Genomic DNA, 23,818 nt, shown 5'->3' with positions numbered 1-23,818 from the left:
TCTGTCTTCCTGGACATGTGCACAGCACATAACAGGATCCAGAGCAGGCCTTTGGGTACTCCTGACTTCTTAGGGTTGAGAAGGAGCTTTGATGGTTTGTTTTTCCATACATAAAAATCCCTCCTTGTGAGAACCCACACTTTGGGGAGGAGGTCTGAGTGGTAGTAATTCAGAGTTTTTATTGTGGGAATACTATAAAGAGACAGACATGACTTTGGAGGAAATAGCCTACATAACCTCATGGTGGCACGCCAGTATCTGGCTCCTTGCATGTTTTGGGTCAGGTTTTTTATTCTAATGACTGGAAATCTCAGAGGTAGCCTGTCCACAGCCTCATTACAGTTAAATGTTTCACTCTCTTGTTCATGCTCAAAGAGATCTGTGCAGAAATCCTTCATTGCCAGCAGATGCTTCTGTCACAGTAGCACCTTACAGACCTAAATTACATTGGGGTCAACAGACCCTTGGAAAAACTCACCAAATGGCAGCCCCTGTCCTGGTGAAGTTCTGAAGCCAAGATCAGTGAGATGAGCTTGGCAGCTGGGTGGAGCAGGAGCACACATGAATCACATCCTGGTGGGACCATGGAATCAGTGGGCTTGGGCTGGTACAGATAAGAGCAGGGCCAGGCTGTGGGTGTACTTATTGGGCATGTCTGCATGTTAGGATTAAGCTGGGCCCATCTCTTTAAGCAGGACAGCAAAATCCTGCCTGGCCACAGACAGCATGGGGTGGTGTGTGTTAGACATCTGGCTGGGTTATGGATTGAAAGATTGCCTTCTGCAGCAGATGCTCTGTCTGATTGTGATCTGTATGCACTGCTAAACAGCAGCTCCAGGTGTGACTGAGTGTTGCTGTGTCACTTGTCCCATCTCCAGCATCACCTCCTGATGTGACCTTGGGCAGTGCTCTGCCACCAGTTCCTTTCTGCCTTCCACTTGCACAGTCTCCTCTGAGGCTGTCCCTCAGCATCATTCCAAAAGGTTAGGGAGAGTTAAAGCTTAGGGAAGTGGTAGAAGCTCCATTATGAGACTGGGGGGAGGAGAAGTGTTTCAGAGCATATTTAACAAACATTTGTCGAGAATTGTTGATGCCAGTTGGTCCTGCATTGGGCAGGAAGATGAACTAATTGACCTCTCAGATTTTTCCCCAACCCTGTTTCCTACTATTCTTTGGCTCTCTGCAGTGTCTTACAGAGTGAGGTCTTGCACTGCAGTTGTAGCTGATGAAAACTCACCCTTTGCCCTCACTTTTGTAGACTGCAGTGGACTGACTGCCACATCCCATAGTAAAACCTTAGGCTCCAGGGGACAACACTATTTAGAAGCTACAAGAATAACAAGCTCTGTTTAGTGCAACTTCTGTGCAAGTAAACTTTGCTGTTCATCAATGCTGCTTGCTCTGCTAGAATAAACCCAGTTACTGAAAATGCCCCCTGGTGATTAGTTCTGCATGAGTCTATATTTAGTTTTGTGCCTAGTAGATATCTGTTCCTAATATCCATATGTGCCACAGTCTGGAAGCCAAATGGAGCAAAATCTCCTTGCCAGATGTGGGTGATAGGCAAAGCCAAGCTAAATACTGGCTCCAGTCCCTTTTACAGGAGGGCAATTTCTGCCTGATGTTTTTGGCTCCTCTGAAGCATGCAAATGTGTTAATGTTGAGATACTGGAGTGAGAAGGAGTGACCTGCAGAACATTCTGTTCAGCAGCAGCTGAGGGCTTGTTCTGAACACTTGAGAGGAGCTCAGGAAAGGAATGGGGGAGCAGTTGAACTGTGATTACAGTTCAGAGTCACATTCTGCTCATTACTGGTGAAATGAGAGGAACCAGCTCTCCACCAGCCTCCTTTTTGGGTGGGGGAGTGTAGGAGAGAGGACTTAGCTCCTTGATACACCTGTGGAGCCCTTGTGAACTTCAAGAAGGTTAAGCAGTTCACCAGGACAGCCTCTCTTAAGCTCTGCTGCTTAAAGGACTGAGAACAGCTGTAAAGCATTTGGGAGATGTATTCAATACCATCTTTGTCTGATACCTGCTGTAACCACTGGTGATTCAGTTAGATCCCAAAGTTGAACCATGGGCCAACCCTTTGTTCCATGGATTTACTGAAAGCCCTGAATAGTTGGTATCTACCTGGTGAGGGCTCCCATTCATATCCAAGCCCTGTCCCAGACTGGGAATGTGTTTCCTGCCTTGCTTGTTTGGCCCAACCCAGACAAGACTGGTGTTGGTGTTCTCTGTAACCTTCACAGCTGGATAAGCCCCTTGCTTCAGAAGTAAGGGACATCTTCCTCAACTTTCCCCCTTCTGGTTTAGTTGAGAACTCAAGGCCCTTCCTCAACAGCCTGTAGGACATCTTGGGCCAAGGCTTTCTCAGGAATTCCCCTTGGAATCTTTTTCTGACACACAAATAACAAAAGAGTTTTCAGACAAAGAGTGCACAAACTGATTATTCCTCTTCCTGGGTGAATGTGTTAAAAGCTTTGTGCTCAAATCACTTTTTCTGTCTTTTTGTAGAAATTTCTCAACCACGTTTGCATACCTTACACTGGAAGAGCACTCCTAACTTAACCTGGAGTTTGTTACTTAAATATCTTTTGGGAACTGGCCCTGCCTTTCCTCAGCAATTGCTTCCAGCAATTACACCTGGCAGATTCCTTTTCTCACCTCTTAATCCAATTTCTGGATGTCTTAACTTCCATGCAAGCTCTAAGGATCCTGGGGATTTCCTTTGTGACTCTAAAGATTGCATTAAAATTAAACTTTAAATATTGCAATGCCCTTTTGTAGCCCTGTTTTTTAGTCTCTCCAAGATGAGTGCCTAAGGTAGGCATAAGCTCAGGAGCACAGCTGCAGCACCTTGGCTTTCTTGGTGGGATGATGCTAAGCAGATAATTTCTCATATGAAATAGGTGGCCCTGCACATGGATCGATTTGTCTGCAAAATGGGGCCAGAAGATAACCTTCCTATCACATGGGAGAAAAGAAACTCAACCCAATCCTTGAGTTTTTCACTCTGCAGAAAGAGCAGCCACGCAGACACCTAAGACAGAGCCTGGCAGGCCCAGGCTGTGGTCCTTGGGTGGAGGAGGTGACTGCAGCAGTTTAATGGGGTGAAACCTCATCCCTTCCCTTGACCTGGCCATCCCTGTAGTCCCAGCCTCAGTGCACACAGTCTGAGGTGTATCTGCCTGTGGGCCAACAGCCAAACCCTTGGCAACACCCTGGGATCAAAAAGGTAGACACACAGGCAGCTCTTTTGAGTGTCTTTTTTTTTTTTTTTTTTTTTGGAGTGGTTGATCTGAGGTGTATTTGCTGTGGTTGGTGGCATGAAACCTGATCACCCCGTGGGCTGAGTTGCCTTTCAGAAGTCCTCAGCAGCTGTGGCTCCCAGTAAAACCAGTGTGAGCCTACTGGAAGCTGTGGCCACCCTGTCCCTTTGGTAGGTGGAACTGCTGTGTACTTTGGCACAAGCACAAGCTGGATTCAGTGCCAGTGCTTGAGGCAACCTGCAGAGGCTGAGGGATGGGTTTTAGGAGATTAGGCAGAATGCCCCTGGATGAGGGGCAAAATGTTGGGTTTTCAGTCTTAGCCCAGGGCAGCAGAAGGCTGCAGAGCCTCTCTGAAGTGCAGCTCTGTTGGGTACTGGAAGTTTTGCAGGCTGTCTGGAGGACGTGGTACACCACACATCAATGTCAAGGAGGTCAAATTCCCTTTGGAAATACGTGGTCAGTAGAGTGCCACTTCCCAGGAAAACATACAGACCTTCAGCTGCTTGGTAGACACAGCTCTGTGTAGCTCTCCAGTGCCTTTACCTTATAAAGAGCAGAAGCTGCATTTGCTCTGCTGAGAAACAGAACTTTCTGTCAAACAAGTGGTTCTCAGAAGGAAAGCAATGTACACCTTTCACATCAAAAAGAGAAGAGATTATTAATTGTTAGATGTTCCCTGATTTTACCTGATGCCCAAACACTGTGCTGGTTCCAGCAGTAGGGAAAGCCATTGAGGATCTACCAGAGTAAATTCTTGGGTCCAGCTCTTGGAGCACCTTCTTCCCAAGAAGAAATTTGGAATGAATGTGTGGGGCTGGTTTAGGCTTGGGTGGCAGCAGGTCTTGCCTATAAACTTCAAGATAAGGGCAGCCCCAGAATAGCAGGCAGCAAGCCTATGGTTTCATATCCAGTCTCTCTGCTTCCCACTGGTTGAACTGGTGATGTGACCCTTAAGGTCTCTCCTTGCAGATGTTTTTTGTTGTGCTTTTTTGTGTCTGTTCTTTGGTAGATAAGATCTTGGAAAAAAACATCAGAGCTCAGCAAGCTGGAGGGCACGGGGGGCTCTGTTTCCCATCCTCCTTCTGGGGTCCTTCCCTCATCCTCCAGTTCCCAAGCTACTCACTGCAAGGATCTGGCTTCCTCTGTTTACCCAGAAGTGTGACACTGCCATGCTCTGGTGTTTGTTCAATCCCTTCCAGCTCCTGATCCCGCTGAAATCCCAGGAAGATTTGGACAAAGCAATGGAACAGCTGGAGCTGAGCCCTTCCCTGAAGAGCCTGCGGGTCCTTGTGAGCGCTCCAAAGAAAGCGAATGTGAGCTCTTCACCTTCTCTGCTCTTTTGTGTCCAGAGGGAGATGCCTTGTTATTGTGCTGGGGAGTGGAAATGTCTCCTGATGGTGCAGAGCAGAGGGCAAGCTGATCATGGTCAGCTCTGGCTCAGCTGCTGGGAAATCCTCTGGTGGTGGCAGCCCAGAGACAGAGCTCAGAGTGTCTTCTGCAGCCTCTAAAGGGTTAAATACCACACTCACCCTCAGACAAAGTTAAAACCCAAGGGAACCCCTTGTGCTTTCTGCCTGGGCTTGCTGTCACCTTTTCTCTGTTCTCAGGGTGATGCCCTGGCCCCTGCCATGCTGGGTGGCAATGTGGGGACTGTTCCCTCCGTGTGATGCTTGCAGTGCTAAAGGCCAGGAAGAGCAGACTGGAGAACCCTTCAGTCTCATTCAGTCTCATGTCTTCTGTTTTGTTTTGATTTGTTGTTTTTTTTTTTTTTTCCCCCCTTATTTATTTATTTGTTTTTCCCAAGCTCAGTGGTTTTGCAGCTAGGGCTGTTCTCTTGACCTCGCCTGCACAGAGTGTTTTGCCAAAGCACACTTCGTGCTGCCCCAAGCACAAGCTGTAAAGCAAGGGATTTATGGATGTTGCAACTCTGTTTCTTTCCTTACATTTCCTAGAAGTACTGGAGAGACTGGGAGTCTTGAAACTCCCTGGTTCTTGTCCTCATGCTACCCATGGTGCTGATAGATCTTGGAACTTCTTTCCTTTTGAGGGGCTTTCAGAAGGCAAAGGAAGCAGAGGCACAGTGGAAAATGGAACCATCAGTCAGGGGTTCCTAAATCCTGGGCAGGATTGGGGCAATTTGTCCTAGAAACTGCAGGAACTTTGCAGTATTTCAGTTCAATTACCAAGAGCAGGGCAGACAGGTAGTTTCATGCACACCTTTGAGATGTGTGCTGAATGTGAAGCAGGTAACCATGCAAGAACACGGGGTTCCAAAGTCATACATAAACTTGTCTCAAAATCCCAATGACCTATAAGAGGGTATCTTAGTAAGACTTGGCTATTCCCATTTATCAGCTGGATTGTCATCTCCTTGCTTTCCCCCTGGTCTGCCTTCCAAAGCAGAGCCTGATTCTCCACTCTCTGCTCCTCTGCTCTGTTACAGAGGAACCTCTGCAGTGCTTGAAGCTGTAGGGCATGGAGGAGAGGCTCTGATTTTGGGATTGCAAACAGAGCAGGGATCAGTTTCTCCCTCTATGTGGAAATAATGCAGTGTGGAAATGGTCTTTTATGTCAAATATCTGTGGCTATCATTATCAGCTGGAGAACAGTCTTATCTTCTTATTTTCATAACAGATGTGAATTGTTTGTGAGTGATTTTTGGACCATCCCTAGATTACATACATGTCTTTTTTTTTTTTTTTTTAATGGTTCTTGGGTAATATGGACATAGGGAGCCAAATACAGGGTTTCATATGGTGTGTTTCCAAGGGCTCTGGCAGAGTCTGATCATTCCCTGTGTCTCATTACCAGCTCCTCCAGCCGAACAACAGTAAACAGCATGAAATGAGGATCTCCAGATCCATGGGTGATATCATGGGATCCCTGTACAAGGATTCAGAGAGGACACGGAAATACTCAACAGGTCAGTGAAATGCAATGCTCTTTTGGGCTATTACAAGGTGGACCACCACCCTCTTTGTCCTTCCTGTCCCAAACCTGTAGCTCCTACAGTCAGGACAGCAACCCCCTTGTCTCCCACTCAGTGGAGTTGCTGTTTATGCTTAATCTGAGGAAAGGAGTCTGCAGGCTGCACAAGTCAGGGTTGTGCTGAGCAAAGAGTCATGTTGGGCATTGAGAGCCAAGAAGATCAGGGGATGTGAGGTGTGAATTGCAGGGAAAAATGCAGTGATAAAAATCTCCAGTGAATAGGATGCTACTGAGCTTCATCAAATTGAAGAGTGAGGATTTATAGAAAGCCAAGAATCTTTTCAGACCTTTTTTCCTTTAACCATCTGGTCTGCTGTCAGCTCTCCCCCTTTCTGCATTTGCAGACTAATGCAGATGACTGGGCTCAGGTTTCTTAGCTCCTTAGCTGAGATCAGCTTCACAACATGAGGACCAAATACACCTCTCTGTGCTGTCAGGCTGTTCTTTTGGGTGACATGAAGTCTGTGGTAGTTGCTTTTGTGGTTTCCCAGGATAATGGGTGTATGCAGTGTTTTTCAGTGATGCATTTCAGATGGAGGGGAGCATCCCTTTCCTTCAGAGGTGCTGGGATTCCTGAAGCCTCTGAAGCTCTCTCCTTGCAGCCCTGCAGGGACTGGAGTTTGTTTGTAGCCTTGTGTGGTGTTTTCTTTGGGTTTCTGTGCCTGAATTTATGCTTTTCTTGGTTTGTAAAATACCCTGAGCTTCTTGAAATGGCAAGCACCTGATAAGCTGTCTGCAGGACCTTTAGTGTGAAGAACCTTGTGGGATTTGATGGAGAACAGGCTGTCTTGAGCAGAACTGGTGAAGCAGCCCATAGGACCCTCTAGCAGGGGTGTAATTATTAGTGTTACTACCTGTAGGCAGAATTAATGATTTTTGTCATACAGTGCATGTTTTCTGCCATGTCTGTGGGTGCTGGCTACAGGGAAATTTCTACACATCCCTCTTGTTTTTATTATTCAACAACTGTAGAAACAACAGCATCAGAGGCCTTGAATAAAGGATCTTCCAGAGATGCTCTGTACTTACATGGAAATAAGCACTTCTAAAGTCTTTTCTCTGTGCAACAAAAGGGTATTTTTCTCAAAGGATTTGCCCTTTTTCTGTCTTAGAGCCTGCGCTGCCTTGATAACACAGCCTGTGGTTTACTGCATCTCAGCCAATGAATCAGAGACAATGTTCTTCTGGGGTAGGTCAAACACAGGTCCTTGTGCAGACATGCCCAACTCTGACTGAAGCCAGGAGTGGGTGGCACATCTCTCTCTGGGCCTGGTGTTTTGATGTGCCAGGGATGTCTTTTTCTATTGAGGTGTTTTTTTCCAGCTCAAACAGCTCTTGAGAGTTTGCCCAGAGTCTGGCAGAGTCACTCGGTGGCTCTGAATGAAACACACACACGAAACACACTGCAGGGCACAGAGCCTCAGCAGAAACTCTGCGTGTGCAAAACATCTCTGCTGCTCTTTTTTGGCACTTTTCAAGCTGTTAATGTAAGCCAGTGAAGAGCTGGGGCACTGGGAGCTGTCACTGATGTGTGAACTGGGCACGATGGGCAGAATTGATCCCATCTGTATCTGTGCTAGCAAGAAGATAGTTCTTGCAAAGTTAGACTTTTCTACCAAATTCTATGCCATGCTTTGGCCTCTCCTTACTGCTTTGGAGCTGCTGTCATACCAGGAGTGCCCCTGGTATCAGGTTTGCACCACTGATTGTGAGGATGCCTTGAAGAGCATCCTGTAGATAAGACAAGGAGAAGGCATCAGCTCTGCAAGGGTGAGAGCCTGAGAGGTACAGATGGATTTGGGATTTAGGATGCTAAAGTTGGGATCTCTAAGGGGGTCTGCGTGCTGATTGCTAATGCACCAAAATCAGTGTCCTCAGTGCTGTTACATGGTTAGGAATCAAAGGTGAGCACCCCATGCTACAGTCATCCCTCTGGTTTGTTTGTGCAGACCATCAGTCTTGCTCTTGGTTTGAGCAGAGGTCACCACAAACCCTCTGCACAGTAGCAGCACAATAAACCTCTCTCTGGAGTTATCTGGGGTCTGTATGAAGGTGCTGCAGCTCTACTTAGGAGGGGTTTGCACTCCAGCACATTTGGGGTTTTTTAACCTTCTGAGGCAGAACTGGGTAATGGAGCAGCTGGGCAGAAAATCCATTGAGTTGAAAGGGAGAGCAGTGTCTCAAATAGAGCAGCAGAGAGTGGTGATCCTCTCTTGTGGTTTTCTGAACTGAGGATTTCACTGAACTTGGTGGACAGTCATAAAGCAACTTAAGATGCTGGGATTTCTGCAGGAGAAACTTTCTTCAGGTACAGCTGCAAGGGGTTTCCCAGTGCTCACTTCCACTGTCATCAAAATGGTGGCCCTCAAGAGAGACACTTAATACATCTTTTTCTCTTGAAACCATATTTAAAGGGAGATTTAAAGTGACTTTATAAAAAAAGGTGGTTCAGGGTCAAGTTCTCAGTGTTTCTGGGATGGCTCATGTTTTTCTGCTGACTCTGCCATGTTAGCAGCAGCAAAAAGTAATAAAACTGCATGTTGTTGGCACAAGGACATTGGAAGGAGGGCAGATGTTCTGGGGAAGATTTAGTTATTTTTGCTTCTGCTGGACAGAAAATTTCTCCATGTCCCTAAAAAACCTTATGCAAAGTCAATATTTTCTTTATTTTTTCTTTTTTTTTTTTTTTCCCCATAAACTTTTTCAGTAGAAATCCCATCCCCCCCTTTTTTTAGAGGGGGGGAGGAGGAAAATGTTCCAGTCTCTGAGTTACCAGCATCTGCAAATGTTCATCTGAGTGCCAGGAAACTTTGGCTAAAATCTGTAAGGGTTCTGGATTCTCAGATAACTGAGGGCTGGTTTAATTTACTTTTAGGAAATAAATCTTTCAGAACACTATCCACAAATTATTGAGGTGTCCCTTTCCACAATCACCATTTCAGTGGAAACATTGTCCAAAAAGCTTTATTTTAATTTTTTTTTAATTCTTTTTTTCAACGGTGGCAAACCAGGCTGCTGAGCTGTGGCATCTTGTGCCTTGCCAGCCCTCTCCAAACCAGGAGCTAACACTTGTCAGCTCCATATCTTCAAATACAGACTGCCCATGGGAAGAGCAGGAATTCTGCCTAGGAGAACTGCCACAGCAGTGATGGTACCCAGGTTTTCATGGTTGCCTGGACCTGTGTGCAGCAGCATCCAGCCCCTGCTGGACCTTGAAGAGAGACAGCACAAAGTGAGGCATCACTTCTGCCCTCGTGTCAAGGGATGTGGGGATGGGCACCAGGCTCTCTTCATGTCCAGCAGGGAACGTGGTGGCCCTGAGTGGAAAAAAACAGTTGGAGGGCATTTGTTGGAAGCAGAAACTCTGGTGCACAGGCTGGCCAGATGACCCTGAGAAACACAGTCATGAAGGTGATATCTGTGCTGTTTCAGTTTCACGGGGCCAAGGAATGAGCTGGTGATGCTGATGAATCTTTAGCCCGTTCCCTGGCCAGTCCTGTCCCAAAAGCTGCCATCCCAGCAGTACCACTGTAAAAATTGGGGTAGTGCAACCCAGGGACCTGTTACAGGAGTTGGGATGGATGAGACCCCCCCTTCTGTTTTTAGAGGAAGAGGAGAATCTGGCTATGTGCATCGTGCCAGCTGCTTTAGGGCTAAAAAATGAGTTCTGCCCTGCTTATTAGTATAGAAGTGCCCCAAAGCTTACCTTAGTGGTTTAAATGGATTAAAGTTTACCTAAACTGGATTCCTCTGAGGATGGATTCCTCTGAGGATGGATTCCTCAGGGGGTCAGCATGGAGAGGATGGACACATGTAGGGCTCCCACTGAAAAGGAAGAAATTGAGGGGGATTTGGCTCTCCAGCTCACACCTCCACATGACAGTCACAGGGTGAGACATTTCTTGCAGGTTGATCTCTTGTGCTGCTGAGGCCTCAGCCCCATGTTTCTGCCAGGCAAGGCACATCATGATGTCACAGTCCCTCCATTTGGCTTGGTGATGATGTCACGATCCCCTCGTTTGGTTTGGTGATGACATCATCCCAGGGCTGGGCTCACCGTGGCTGCAGCTGTGAGCGTAGGCAGCTGCCAGCAAACTCTCCCTAAGCTGACTTCCAAGGGGCTTTTATTCTCCATCAGGACCCTTGCTTGATGCTGATCAGTGATGGATGGAGTTTTGGGAGGGACCTGGCAGGGCAGGGAAAGGGTGAAGCCTGGGAAGGAGGAGGGAAGCCAAGCCTGGCACGGGGGAGCTGGCTGTACATGCAGTACCACAAACTCTGCACATAGTGCATGAAAGATACTTCTTAATAAAAATAACAGAAGGGAACATGAAAGAGCCTGCAGATGCCAGCAGTGACTGTAAGGCTCCGTGCTGGCCTGGTTCACCCTGCTCAGGACGTGCTGTGCTCTCCTCTCAAGTCTATGGCTTTACATTAATGTGTGTAACATGGAGCAGGAATCCCTTCCCAAAGCACCTTGCTCCAAAGGGGAACTGAGGTCAGGTGCTCAACCAGTGCCAGTCTGCAGAGTTTCCCTGGGTTCAGGAATCCTGCTGAGATCCAGCCAGCCTTTGGCTTACAAAGAAAAGCCTCAGAGTCTGCCCCATCCCACTGGGCATGAGGACTGGAGCTGCCCTGTGATACTGGAGAACCCAGGAGGACAATCCTGTGGGGGTCTTATCTGGGCAAGTGGGAAGAGCCTCTGTGATGTGGCATCAGACATACCTTCTGCTGACTCTGGATGGATAAAGCACTATTATTATTATTATTATATATATTTATCCAATGTGTCTTGTGTTGTCCCACAGCCTGGCACAGTGTATCACAGTTGCTGTCTCTCCCTGCCCCCTGTTTTCTGCTCCCTCCTCACCAGCAGCCCCCAAGGTTTTTTTATCAGAGCAGGGAAGCAGCTTTGGGCTCTGTGACTCTGCTCTCACCAACTCCCCGTGTTCCTTCCAGGCAGATGAGCCTGGATGGGTGTAAAGCAGGAGCAACAAGTGCTCTTGGAGGTGTGAAGCAGCATAAATTCCTTAGAGCAGCTCTTCCACCCCAAGAGCCTGGCTGAAAAGGATCTGGTTCAATCCAGCAGTTTCCAGGCGTGCAAAAGCGTTTTGTTTAACTTCCTTGCCTGCTGGGAAATGGCTTGTGTCTTAGCCCCTTTTACAGTTTTTGGCAGGAAATGTGACTCTGGAAGGTCAAACACAACTGACCTGATGACTCGGAGTCGTTGTTACAGGCAAAGGATCTCATGTGAGATCATGCAAAGTCTTTACACTTGTGATAAATTTTATTTAACTCCCTGTGTTCAGAATCAAACCAGGGCAAATGATGGAGTCAGAGGCTCTCTGGGCAGTGGATTGCTGTAGCAAGGGATCCCAGCACTGCCCAAACAGACCCATACCTCTTACTAGCAGTGACAGAAGGGCTCAACAGAGCTAAAATACAGCAGCTGCACCACCTCAAACCCTCTAGCAGATTTTTTGGAGTAAGAGCCACCCTAATGACTTTATGCAGCATTCTGGACTGACATCTGCTAAGCAAACAAGGGGGTGACAATGCAGTGATTTATCCAGGGTGCCCAAGCTGTTAGATGGTTAAAGGTTTGTTTGTTTATCTTCAAAGAGAGGATGCTGTACTTCCCAACTGGTTTTGTTTTTAGGGCTGGTGGAAAGCCAGTTCAATAATGAGCACCGCAGCACTTGAGAGGTTCTCTCCCTTGATCTTGGCTTTACTTCAGTTGGTCTTTTTTTCACTGTGTTCTTATCCTGCAGGAAATCTGTGAAGAAGAAAATATGAAAAAAAAAAAAAAAAAAAAAAAAGTACCTCAAAGCCACATGAATTATTTTCACAGTCTGAGCAAGGAGTCTGGGGGGAGATGTACCATGGGGCAGAAGTATCTACGTATTTGGTATAAATCCAGCAAGGCTGATTTAGTGATCTGTAATGCTGGGCTGACACTGTCAGTGTTAGCAGCTCCTGATGCATATCAGCTGAAGTGAAAAATGGGGACTTGGACTTGAAGTGTTGATCACACTGATGGATTTATGCCAGAGATCAATCTGGCACAGTAACCATGATGCAGAATAGCAGCAGAAGGGGCAGAAGTGTGCTGATTGCTCAGTGTTGATTTTCACAATGGGATAGGCCCCTTCTCAGTGCTTTTCTCATGCAATATTGTGCTAAGGCTGGGCACGTTGTTACCAAATGGTAGTGAAAAAAACCCCAAAGAGTTGGCAAGAGTTCCACAGAAGCGGGTAAGAAGTGTGGGGAAGCACATCTCTGTGTGCTCTCTGACTCTTCAGGGACGTGGGCTTTCTAGAAGTCTGCTTAAAAACAAGTTGTGTTGCTGCAAAGGCTCACGTTGCACAATACCAACTGCTTAAAGTTCCAGCACGGAGCAGCACGGATCTCTGCCAGCAATTCCTTGCCATGAAGTGATGACAGCCCAGGATGGAAGGGAGAGAATGCATAAAGACAGGCAAAGCCAAGCCTCTGCATCTGGGCCAAGTGAGGGCAATGCTCCCTCGATCCTGAAAAAGGCACAAGGAATCAGTTGGGTTGGATTTGGGGGAATAACAGGGAGGAATATGCCATCAGCATAGGGAAGCTGTGGAGTTCTCTCCCAGGAGCAAAGCAGAAACTCTCTTTGCTAAGCAAGCCAGGTGGGGTGCCTGCAGAACACCCTGTTCCAGGGGGTTTGTGATGCACTGCAAAACCCCAGGGCTTTCCAGGTGGCTCTGCCTGGTGTGGAGGCTCTGGGGCTAGAGACAGGGCAGACAAACCCTCTCTTGGCAGGAGATGGGGTTGGTCCATTAGCTATTTCCCTTCCCTGTGGGTTTTAGATTTGAGAGCTGTTTTTTTGTCCTCTATTTTCATATAGGGTAGATGGAGAGAAGAGGGGGTGTTTGAGTACAGATTGTTCTCCATATAAGAAGTGTTTAAGTGGTGTTGCACCAAGGTTACCTGGGCTGTTTCCCAGATTGCTGAACAAGGCAGTGATGTGATCCAGAGAGGAAATGTCCAGAGGTCAAAGAGGGGAGGTGGGTTTGGAGTTTGTGTTTTGCTTTGAGATTGCCTGATTGTGTAGCAACAAAACCCTGGAGTCCTTTTCTTTCTGGCATTGACAAAGCACCTGAACGCAGTGCACAGCTCGTAGGATTCACGAGTAGGTTGAAGGCCAACTCTGCTGGATGTTGTAGGAAACTTTCCCTGTTGCAAAAGCTTTGTAAGATGCCCATAAAAAATATCCCATCCATCTCTAGCTCCTCTGTTCCCTTCCCTGCACGAATTCAAACCCAGCAGCATCTTCAGGGAGTCTGTGATCACTGAAAGAGTGCCTCTGAAAGGACTTGGATGTGCTAAGTCCTCTCTTTGACCCATGCCTTTCCCTTTTCCAGGCTCTCTGCACACTGGCAGGAGTTCTCCACCCCCAGGGAGTGTTCCTGAAGAGCAGCAGCAGATCGCTCGCCAGGGATCCTATACCAGCATCAACAGTGAGGGAGAATTCATCCCTGAGACCATGGATCAGAATGTAAGTGTGGCCAAGGCAGGTGGGTAAAAACCCAGGCAGCATCAGGCATGAGAGAGGCTGCTCTCAAAAGTGTCATTCCCACCTCAGAGGGCTCTGTGCACAGGGATCAGGCCAGCTTTTTCCAGGGATGGGTTCCCACAGGCTTTGACGTGCTCAAGAAACAGTGGTCCCAGTTTCCAGGAACCTTTCCAGCTGCAGTGGTGATGGCAATGTGCTCAGGCACCTCAGGTAGCTCTAGAGGAATGTAGATCTGGCACACACCTGCATGCCAGCTGCCAGGACCTCCTGGCCACAGCCTTCCTGGCTCCCAGGGACCACAAGGGAGTGTGCCAAGCAACTGATTGCCTGTGATTGCAACAGCCTGAGGATGTCAGCAGCTCTTCCTGCTTCCCATGGGCTGTTTCTGCCTGAGCTCCAGCTCCAGTTCTTGGCTCTGCCTGCAGCCTCTCTCTGTGGTTTTGTCTCTTTGTCCCTCCCTCTTAGAATATATTTTTTTCCCCTCTCTCAATAAGGAGTTTTGTATATTCCAGTCCCTTAGTCATGACAGAGCAGCACAGTGAGGAGATGTGTCTCTTCCCCCAGTCACTCTGGTACTCGTGATGGGGCAAACTGTGGAGTATGGAGGGATCAGCTTACACCTCCTGTTTTATTTCCATCTCTGCTCAAGACATAGCTTTGCAGAGCTTAGTATAGGTCCTGTGAAGTCAGCTGGAATAACTGGGCACACAACTCATTCTTGGAAGGGCAGGACCAGGATCCACAGTTTGTGGCTGTGCAGCAGTGACATGGAGGGACATCCAGAAGGCCCCGAGCTCATTCCAGCAGCCTGCTGTGATGGCCCTCAAGGATCCTGCCTAGGGAAACGTGCATTTCCTACACTCAGAACAGCACCCACTGCCTCTGGTTTTGTGTGCAAGCTGTGCCAGTGTTTCCATGGCAAAGTTGTGTTTTCAGCAGTTTATTAGACAGCCATTAATAAAATAAGAAGTCACTCTGGGTGAGTCTTGGCAGCGTCAGAGTGCAGATGTATCTCGTGCTCCTTGCAGCCAAAAGTTGGCTTTCTATTGTTTTCAGATGCCTTCCAAACATGTTTGGTAGGATTGAGACAAATTGTGTGTGTGTGTCCAGGGGGAGGGTCCACACAAAGCCTCTCTTGGGTCTAAATCAGTGCAGCTCCACTGGATTTTAATGGAGCTCCTTTAGTACTAGCTGAGCTCCAACCCTGCTTCTGATGAAGGTTCCCAGATGCTCTCCTCACTTTTCCCCAACATCACACCATGGGTGGCCTGCTGCCTTTCTTTGGCAAATTAAATGCAGGAAAAAGAAGATCTAGGGATGTTTGAGTTTTGTTTTTTTTTTTTTTTCCTCTCCTCAGTGAGCAGCCGTGCTTTCCCCTGTATGAGCTTTGCCCTTAGGATGTCCTTGTGCTGCAGCTTCCATATGTGCCTCGTGGAAAGCTGCTTGTGAGCTGGTGCTTGCTGCCTTCTGGGGGAAAGCCCTATGCAAGCCTGTGATGTAAGTGTGGTCTTTGCCTTGAGACCAGCTTGGCAGATGGACAGATGCTGAGTATGGAGCCTCCTTGGATTCCCAAACCTATGCTGTTGAGAAATGAGTCCATTTCAGCATTATTTTAACAGCTGGGAGAAACCTGGCATGCTTGGCAGAGGTAGGGAGTAGGGTCTAGCAGGGGTCTTGATCCTTTTTGGCTGGGGCACTTGGAGTGACGTGAGGCTTTGGGGTAAAAAATAGGAAGCAGAGAAAAATCATGCTTTCCAATTGGGACTTTTCCTGCTAAAACAATGTGAGCTGTTATGACAACCATCTGAGGAGGTCTGGGGCAGGAACAGCACATGGAAAGGGAAGGCTGTTCCCAGACACAGGGAAGGAGGAGTGACATGGACCTGGGAGCCAGCAAAGGGTGACTCCACATAGTGTTCAAACCTCACAGAATCACAGAAAGTTAAGGGTTGGGAGGGACCCCAAAAGATCATCTACTTCAACCCCCCTGCTAGAGCAGGGTCACCTCCAGGAGGTCACAGGAACACATCCAGGTGGGTTTTGAATGTCTCCAGGGGAGGAGACTCCACAACCTCCCTGGGCAGCCTGGGACAGTGTCACCCTCACAGTGAAATCCCCTCCTTGTTCAGCTTTCCCAGGAAGAAGCTGGGCTTGGGGTTGGCTGTGGAATAGGGGACAGTGAGTGTCCACAGTGGGTCTGCATCCAGGAGGAAGCATCCTTCCCACTGCAGCACAGGGTGGCCCTGAGGAGGCTCTGCTCTGCGTGGAAGCACACATAGCCCCTAGGTTTGCCACTCAATACAAAACCTCTATTGTTACTAACCAGCTATAAATAACCCTGTCCAGTACAATGTCTCATCCAGGAAGCAACACAAATGCAGCTTTTGACTCACTGAGCTAGTGAGAGCCAAGCTAGTTCCTCCAGCCAAAAGCCCTGCTGATGCTTCTCTTATCACCAGAGAGGAAGGCTGGTCTTGTGTGCCAGGGCAGCCTGGGAAAGTCAGGAGTCCAGGGCTGTGATCCTGGTTGTGGCACGCAACATCCACTCAGCCTTGGCCCCCATCATTTGTGTCCTGACATGTATTTTTTAAAATTTTTTTTTTCCCCACAACTATAATTAGCACTCTGAGTCTCATTGACTTCACAGCATGATTTGAGCACCACGGTTCTAGTTAGCTTTGTCTCAGTTTCTCTACTAGCAATTTTGGAAAAGAGCAACAAGCCAGAGAGGGCATCATAAGTGGGTTTCCACTGGGAAGAAAACTTTTCCTAGGTTGGATTTCATCTTACTGAGGCTGGCATCAGCTGGTGGGACTCAGCCAGCTCCAGCAGACCCTGCAGAGGTTTGGAGCTTGAAGAGCTGCAGTGAGTGGTTTTATTGTTTCCCCTTTTCTTTCCCTGCAGATGCTTGAAGCTTTCATCAGCTCTGATGAATCTCTGTCTGGGAGCTGCCAGTCACTGGACAGATCTGTGGACAGGTGAGTTGTGTGTGCAGCCATGGTCACTCGCTGAAATGCTGCCTCCCTCCTGCAGTGGGAGAGGAGCAGGTTGAGTGGCATTCCCTGAGGTTCCTGTTGGGAGCAGGATGTCCCTGAGCAAACCAAATTCATCCCAAATGCTGAAAACACAGATCCCAGCACAGGTATGTGTGCTGAGGTATCATCTGAACTGCAGTAAGCTGAGCTGGACAGACAAACTGGGGACTGTGGACAGCCTGGCTTTGTGTGCCCAGGCTTTTTGCTTCAGTCAGATCCCTCTCTTACCCATCTGGCTCTCTGTAGTTATCCTCTCAATACTCCACGAGCCCCTCTTTGCCTCCTCCTCACCAGCCATGCTGTCTGCTCTGCACTGCCTGCCTGTAAATTTGGCAGCCCCTGTGCACAGCCAGCAGCCACAGATGTGTCAGTCAAGGTGCTGAGGACACCAGACAAGCACCAACTAAGTTTAGCTTCTCAGCAGGAAGCAACTAGGACATGTTGTACTAACACAGGCTGCAGTTCAATCGCCGGTGCCGCTGGTCGGTCCAGCCTCACACGTGCACTGTGTGGTTGCTGCTGTGCACAGCAGGCTGTCTGTAAGACATAGTGTCCCCTTGGGAAGCAATATATATATTTTTTTTCCATCTTCATCAAAGGTTTTCTTCCCCACCCCCCTCATTGATTTTGCTGCACAGCATCAAGGCTGTGTTCCAGCAGGTCTCCTGAGTTGATTTGATTCTGTTAGCGTGCTTCGGGTCTGCAGCTCTGTGAGCTTTGGATCTCTCTCAGCATCGAGGTCCATTTCCTTTTTGTGGCTTTTAATAATTTCCTGTGATGTATTTGCTCATTGTTAAAGCTATATCAAAGCTGGAGTCCTTGCACTTCCCACTCTCAATGCCCTGGCTTCGTTTTTGCATGGACTCTGTAAGGAAGAGCAGCAGAAGGAGCACAGCCTGGATGATAACACTTTATTGTCAGCCAGGAGATGAACATTAGGGATGGTTGTGGGAGGGTGTTGCTTGGTTTCACATACAAAGAAGCAGCCAGGTGTGTTCAGTCATGGGGTCTTGGAGCTGGAAAAGGCAGAAGGAAGGCTGTATTCCCCAGAAGCAGGAAGAGGAGTAAGTATGGCTATTCCTGCAAAGCTGTAGCTGAGCCCTTGCTGCCAATTTCTTGGGATGGCACTGTCCTCAAGAGGACACAAGAAGACACAGGACACAGTGACCAGGCTGATGCTGAGAAATAACCAATTCCCAGCAAGCCTCTCATGATCAACTTGGATGTGAGTAGATTTCAAGGCACTTTACAAAGCAGATTTCTATTGCTGTGCCCATTTTGTTAAAAGGGAGGGTGGAAAAGCAACCTGTCCTGATCACTTTGTTGGCCCTCAGAGAAGCAGGTGTGAAATTAGGATCACTGTAATACCCTTGTAGGGCTTTACCACCCTCTCAGTGTTGTAGAAAGACCTTGAGCCTTGAAGCCCAGAGCTCATTCTCTCCTTCCTGCAGAGGGCATGGTTGAACACTTGAAGTTGAGGGAAGAGAAATTTGCAGCCCTCCTTCTGTGGCATCTTGTTCATAGGTGTTATGGCCTTTGACATCTTTATTTCAGCCTGGTGACCCTGTTCTCTGCAGCAGGCCTTTTGTGTGCCACAGGAATAAGCTGGGATCCTGCAAAAAACTAAACCAAACCAAACAAAAAACCCAAAAAAGACTTCATTCTTGTGCTGGTTGAGGCTGGGAGCTCAGTTGGGTAAACAGCTGATCAGTGATCAGTGTGTCTTGTGGTATACTATGGGTTTTTGCATGCAATTGCTTCCTGATTAATTCCATAGCCTTTCTATATAATAATCTAAATCTTTTTCTTTTTTTTTTTTTTCCCATCCCTTTGCAGCCCTCCATTTACCCAAACTCCTGTTCCTGGAAGGAAGAGCCATCCCAAAGACAGCCTTGATTGCATGGGTAAGCACTCTTGAAAGATTATATTTGCTTAAAAGTATAAAAAGCATGTAGTAAATGGATGGGATAAAAGGCTATTAGAGAGATGGCACTGCATGAAAAGTAATTAAAAACAATCAGGCAAACCAGCTCCATTGCTTAGGTTGCACTGGAAAAAAGACCCTGCAGTGACCAAGAATGAATATTCTCTAAAATCAAGAGACCCCAGAGCATCAAACACAAGCAAGGCTGCTCTTGTCATCTTTAACCTTCTTGGCTTTGCAGCAATAGTGGTAGCCCTGAAAAAACTCTGGGGCTGCTTTGAGCATCAGTTTACAGCAACAGCAGTCCACACTGGGTAGCAAGGACCTTGAAGGAAGTGGATGAAAAGAAATAAAGCTGTTAAAAGATCAGAGATGAGTGCTGTGTTGGAAGAAGGTGCTGAGGGGGCTTTGCTGTTAAATTTGGAGACAGCTGTGAAGGTGCTGAGATGCTGGAAACAGCCTTGAGTTGTCAACTTTTATTTGTGTGAGCTCCACTTCCAGGATCCTGATTTCTTAACACAGCAAAACCCAAGTCCCCAGATGTGGCAAGTAACACTTCTTACACTTGCATTAATAATAATCTTCAGTACTGCAAATGCTGTTAGAGAAAGTGTACTGGTAACTTGCAAGAATCATAGTTTACTGCTTAAACTCTTATAGATACCCATCTGGTTAAATCATGGAAACTCTGTAATATTGTAATGACTTTTGCTATTAAAAATGAACAAATGGCAGCCAGCCTGTGGCATAACTCCTTTCTGGCCTGAGGCAGGATTTCTGGGTTGAACTGCAGAGATGAAGCTGCAGTCTCAGTGCACATTGCTGAATACCTCCCCAGTGGCAGGGAAGGCATTTTGCTCTGAGACACCACTCAGCATCACTGCTCACACGTGGCTCACTGCAAACCTCCTGGCCTGTCCTTGTTGCTTTTCTTGCTGACCATATTTCAGCTGTGATGCACTCCTTTTGCACACTGCTGTAATGGAGAAATCATGCTGAAGCATGGCTGAGGCCAGGAATGGTCTCCAAGGAGTGGTTGCTGGCCCCAGGCTAAGACAAACAAATAATCAGAACTGACTGTGTCATTAGAGTTGGATGGAGGAAAAAAACAGGAGGTGAAAGATGTTGGGGGGTGTGTGTGTGTATGGAAATGACAGATATTTTAATCTCAAGTTATTCAGTGCTACCAGCAATGGCTTCCTGTGCTGTGTTTTTTATATTAAAAAAATATGTCCTTATCTCCCATGTCCATCCATCTCTCTCATAATCTTGGGTCTAATCTAAACTCTTGATGGTCTTTAATCCCTTCTGTATATTCTGTCTTTCTAGCATTTAATCAAAGTAAATACAAACGTTTGGAGCTCTGGGAGTGTAAATTGGTTTGTGGCTTTCAGAGGTCAAGAGTTGCATCTAGGAAGAAAGAAGGGAGGGTTTGTCTGGTGTCAGCCAAGTGCTGGGTTTTTGCATTTCCTTGGAAACAGCTGATACCAAAGGTTTTGGAGTGGATGGATCTGCCTGACAGTTCTATTTCCACGCTAATTTTTGCATTTTCCATGTGCAAACAAGATGTTTAGTGCTCTGTTTTGGAAACCAGGCACAGCTGATGTCAGTCCTCTGCCTTGTATTGGAACAGTGTGGGCCAGGGTCCATAAAGTCAGTGATTAAACCCCTGTTCACTTCAGGGGGACTAAGACCAGTGTGTGTAACCCTTGTTTTCCACTAAGGAGTATGTGACTGTGGGCAGATGTCAGGGTGAGCCTTGGGGAGCATCTGGTTCTGTAAATGGAACAGCACCTTACCTTGTTCTTGCCTGTAATTCAGCATGAAACCCAGAACACTTTCCCATGAGTAATGCTTTGAGCATTTGATACTGAGCTGATCTCTTCTTCCCTCCTGACAGATTTTGACATCCCATTCTGTGAGAGGTTTGGGAAAGGTGGGACCTTCCCAAGGCAGTACCACCTCTCCCAAAGTCGCAAGGACTACAGTGATGGTAAGAAAATGATGGAGGGTCCAGGGAAAAGGGAGATTCTTGGCCAAAGATCTCAGTGGCTTTTGGCAGTACAGAAGTTTCTGATAAAGGGGGAACCACCAAGTTAATTTGGGATCTGCTTGTGTATTCTGAAAAGCATCCTCTGTGAGACCTTGCAGGTCTGCTGAGCATCTACAGCATGTCTGAAAGTCAGTGCTTGGCTCCTCATCTGCTCACAACCTGTTGTGTTAACTGAGCCCCAGGGATGGATGGCATTTCTCATCCCTGGCAATATCAACCTTTCTGTTCCCTTAAATTGCTTCCCTTTGAGGAAGCTGATTTGTGACCTTTCCAGCAGGTTTCTCATGGAGCTGTAAGAAATCCCCTGACAGATGCAGGGAAGCAGTATCTGTTCATGCTTTTCTTTTAACTTGGTGAGCTCTGAGCTTTTGGGACCACTCCATCACTTCCTTGCTGCTCCTTCTTTCACTGTATGAGACTGCAAGTGGTGGGAGGGAAAACTGAATAAGAAGTAAATTCCCTTGGGACAAAATAATTACTGAGCACATGCAGACAGCATATTGAGCCTTCCAGAATGAACTTCATCTCTCACTGATACCCCCTGATGAAAGCAGTCATCACAAGATCCAGCACTGCTTGTGTGGTCATTTGTATTGTGGTCCTAAGGGATGCCAGGGATAATTTGCAATGTAAATCCCTGCCTGCTCAGAGTTTAATTGTGATTAGCAACCAACAAAAACCCTGATGTGGTTAAGTTGCTGCAAACCTCTCTGCAAACATCTGTGTTAGATGTAACACCTGCTGTTAGCAACTCTTAAATTGAATTTAAAAATGTTCACAGGGCTTTGCTTCAGTTTCATTAAACTTGTTTAATTTGAAGAGGGTGCACTACTGGCTCTGGGCAGCAACATGAGGTGGAAAGCAGAGCTGAGCTGGTGTGTGTGTTCTTGCTGTAATTCTGCCCCATTTTTCCTGCAGGACGAAGGACTTTCCCCAGGAGTTACTTCCCACAGGAGAACTTGTTTCAGCTCGTCCCTTCTAGCAGAACCAAGAGCTTTAATGGGGACAGCAAGCTCAGCACCTTGCAGTATGAGGAGTACAGGCCCAAATGGTGGAACAATTGTGAAAAAGGTCTGCAGGTCTTCAGCACCTCCCCCACGAAAGCCAGGAACTGTAAGTGAATCAAAAGCTCAATAGCTCTGGGTCTTGAGACAAAATTGAGTTAATGCTGAGTTAATGGGTGTCAGGTAAGCTCTCTAGGTGTGAATGTGCTCTGATTCCATCCCAGCACGAGGCACACCATGCTCACATGTCCAATGAGCAAGAATTAAATGTACTGTATCTTACCTTGGTCTTAAGATGAGAGTTGTGTGTGGGATCACCTGGTCCATCACTTGCTGAGTGGCACAATGTTGCTTTTGTGTTCACTGTCAATGTGCTTGCACAGCAGAAGCTCCCAGGAGACTTGGGATGTGGGAGCAAATGTCTCTAGAGGTTCTGTTCCTTGGCTTGCATTGGTATCACCCCCAAACCCAAAGCCCCCCCTTTGCTGCAGTTGCAGACTGCCCTGATATTACAGACTGCCCATGGTACAGAAACTGGGGGACTGTTCAGTGATGAGTGAAGGAATGACCAGTGAGATAAAACTCTCTGCTGGTCCCTACCTGGGGTGCTGCTCAGCCATGCTGTATCCTGCTAAGCACTCCTGTAACAGAGGAAAGAAAGTCCAACATTGGCTAAGAAATCAGGAGAGGAAGGATTCTTAAAGAAATGTGACTTTTCTGGGACTTGTTTCTGCTTTAGACTAATGCAGGACTGGAGACATCCCCCCAGCACACACACCAGTAGCACCAGTGCTATTAAAAGGGGTTTGTTGTGGTGCCCCTGGGAGAGGGTGGCTCACACTGCCTGCCTTGCTGAGCTTACTGAGAGCCTGATCTGAACTTTGTAGGGTCAGATGGACCCTGATGCTGAAATCTCCCTGCTCTGCTCTTCTCTCAACCCTCTCTCCCCTAGCCCTGCAGGCACCTGTGAACTGGAGGCTGGGAAAGCTGCTTGGAAGAGGAGCATTTGGAGAAGTTTATCTCTGCTATGATGCTGACACTGGCCGGGAGCTGTCAGTGAAACAGGTGCCTTTTGACCCTGACAGCCAAGAGACAAGTAAGGTGAGTACAGGGGCAGGGTCGTGTTCTGCAGCACAGTGGGGGCTTCTGGGCTGGAGGCAGAGATCACATCAGGTGTCCCTGATGGAAGGCAGTGTGTGGTGACACTATGTGCTGTCTGCCCTCTTTGGAGTGGTCCTGAATGGCTTGTGGCACCAGTCAGCAAGCTCTAGTGACTTCTCTACCTCCTGTTTCCTTGGTCATGTTGGGCTGTTCTGTCTTTCTATCATCTCTTGCAGATCTGTTCTGTCTTTATCCTCTCTTGCAGGTCTGCCTGCTCTTCCTTAGTTTCAGCCTTCTTGCTCCCTTTTCCTTCTTCCCACTACATTAGCCTTCCTGGTGTCTTCATCCCCACCTTTCCAGAAAAAACTCTATGAGCACCAGTAATAATCATAAATAAACACCTCAAATAATAATATAATTATTTAACGTCTCAAATAATTAAATGTCTCAGAGCCCTTCTGTATGCCATCTGTCTTTCTCCTTTTTTCTTAGGGATAGTGCTCCTCATTTCTGAGCCTTCTGCGGCCGCTGTCCTCATCGTCGGCTTCACAGGCTCTATGAAAAGAGCAATATTTGGACAACATTCCCAAAGTAATCCATTCCCTTTTGTCACCAAGCATGCCTGTTGTGTTGCAGGAGGTGAATGCCTTGGAATGTGAGATCCAGCTGTTGAAGACTCTCCGTCATGACCGGATAGTGCAGTACTACGGATGCTTGCGGGATCCTGAGGAGAAGAAACTCTCAATCTTTGTTGAATACATGCCAGGGGTAAGTGTGGGTCCTCTAAAGCTTATCCTGAGGCACAGAGAACAGATTTAGGCTTCCATGGAGTCTGGTGAAATTTGGATCTGGATTTAAAACTCTGAAGCTGCTCTGTATTTGAGCCAAACCAA

At 47.4% G+C, this 23,818-nt stretch overlaps 1 protein-coding gene across 3 annotated transcripts in view; it reads left to right on the top strand.

The window, feature by feature from the left end:
* LOC103536101 (mitogen-activated protein kinase kinase kinase 3-like) overlaps positions 1-23,818 on the top strand; it is an 80,356-nt gene that overhangs the window by 49,541 nt on the left and 6,997 nt on the right. For all 3 annotated transcript variants that reach the window (XM_008502229.2, XM_030446037.1, XM_030446036.1), the window contains 9 exons: positions 4,471-4,584; positions 6,083-6,194; positions 13,657-13,790; positions 16,713-16,786; positions 18,680-18,747; positions 20,668-20,760; positions 21,739-21,933; positions 22,777-22,925; positions 23,562-23,693. In XM_008502229.2, the coding sequence (XP_008500451.1) occupies positions 4,471-4,584; positions 6,083-6,194; positions 13,657-13,790; positions 16,713-16,786; positions 18,680-18,747; positions 20,668-20,760; positions 21,739-21,933; positions 22,777-22,925; positions 23,562-23,693 (1,071 nt within the window). The remainder of the gene's footprint in view (positions 1-4,470; positions 4,585-6,082; positions 6,195-13,656; positions 13,791-16,712; positions 16,787-18,679; positions 18,748-20,667; positions 20,761-21,738; positions 21,934-22,776; positions 22,926-23,561; positions 23,694-23,818) is intronic.

The sequence above is a fragment of the Calypte anna genome, chromosome 2 (genome assembly GCF_003957555.1).
Source record: "Calypte anna isolate BGI_N300 chromosome 2, bCalAnn1_v1.p, whole genome shotgun sequence".
NCBI lineage: Eukaryota > Metazoa > Chordata > Aves > Apodiformes > Trochilidae > Calypte > Calypte anna.
The sequence above is the reverse complement of the archived record's forward strand: the minus strand, read 5'-3'. Positions and strand labels throughout refer to the sequence as shown.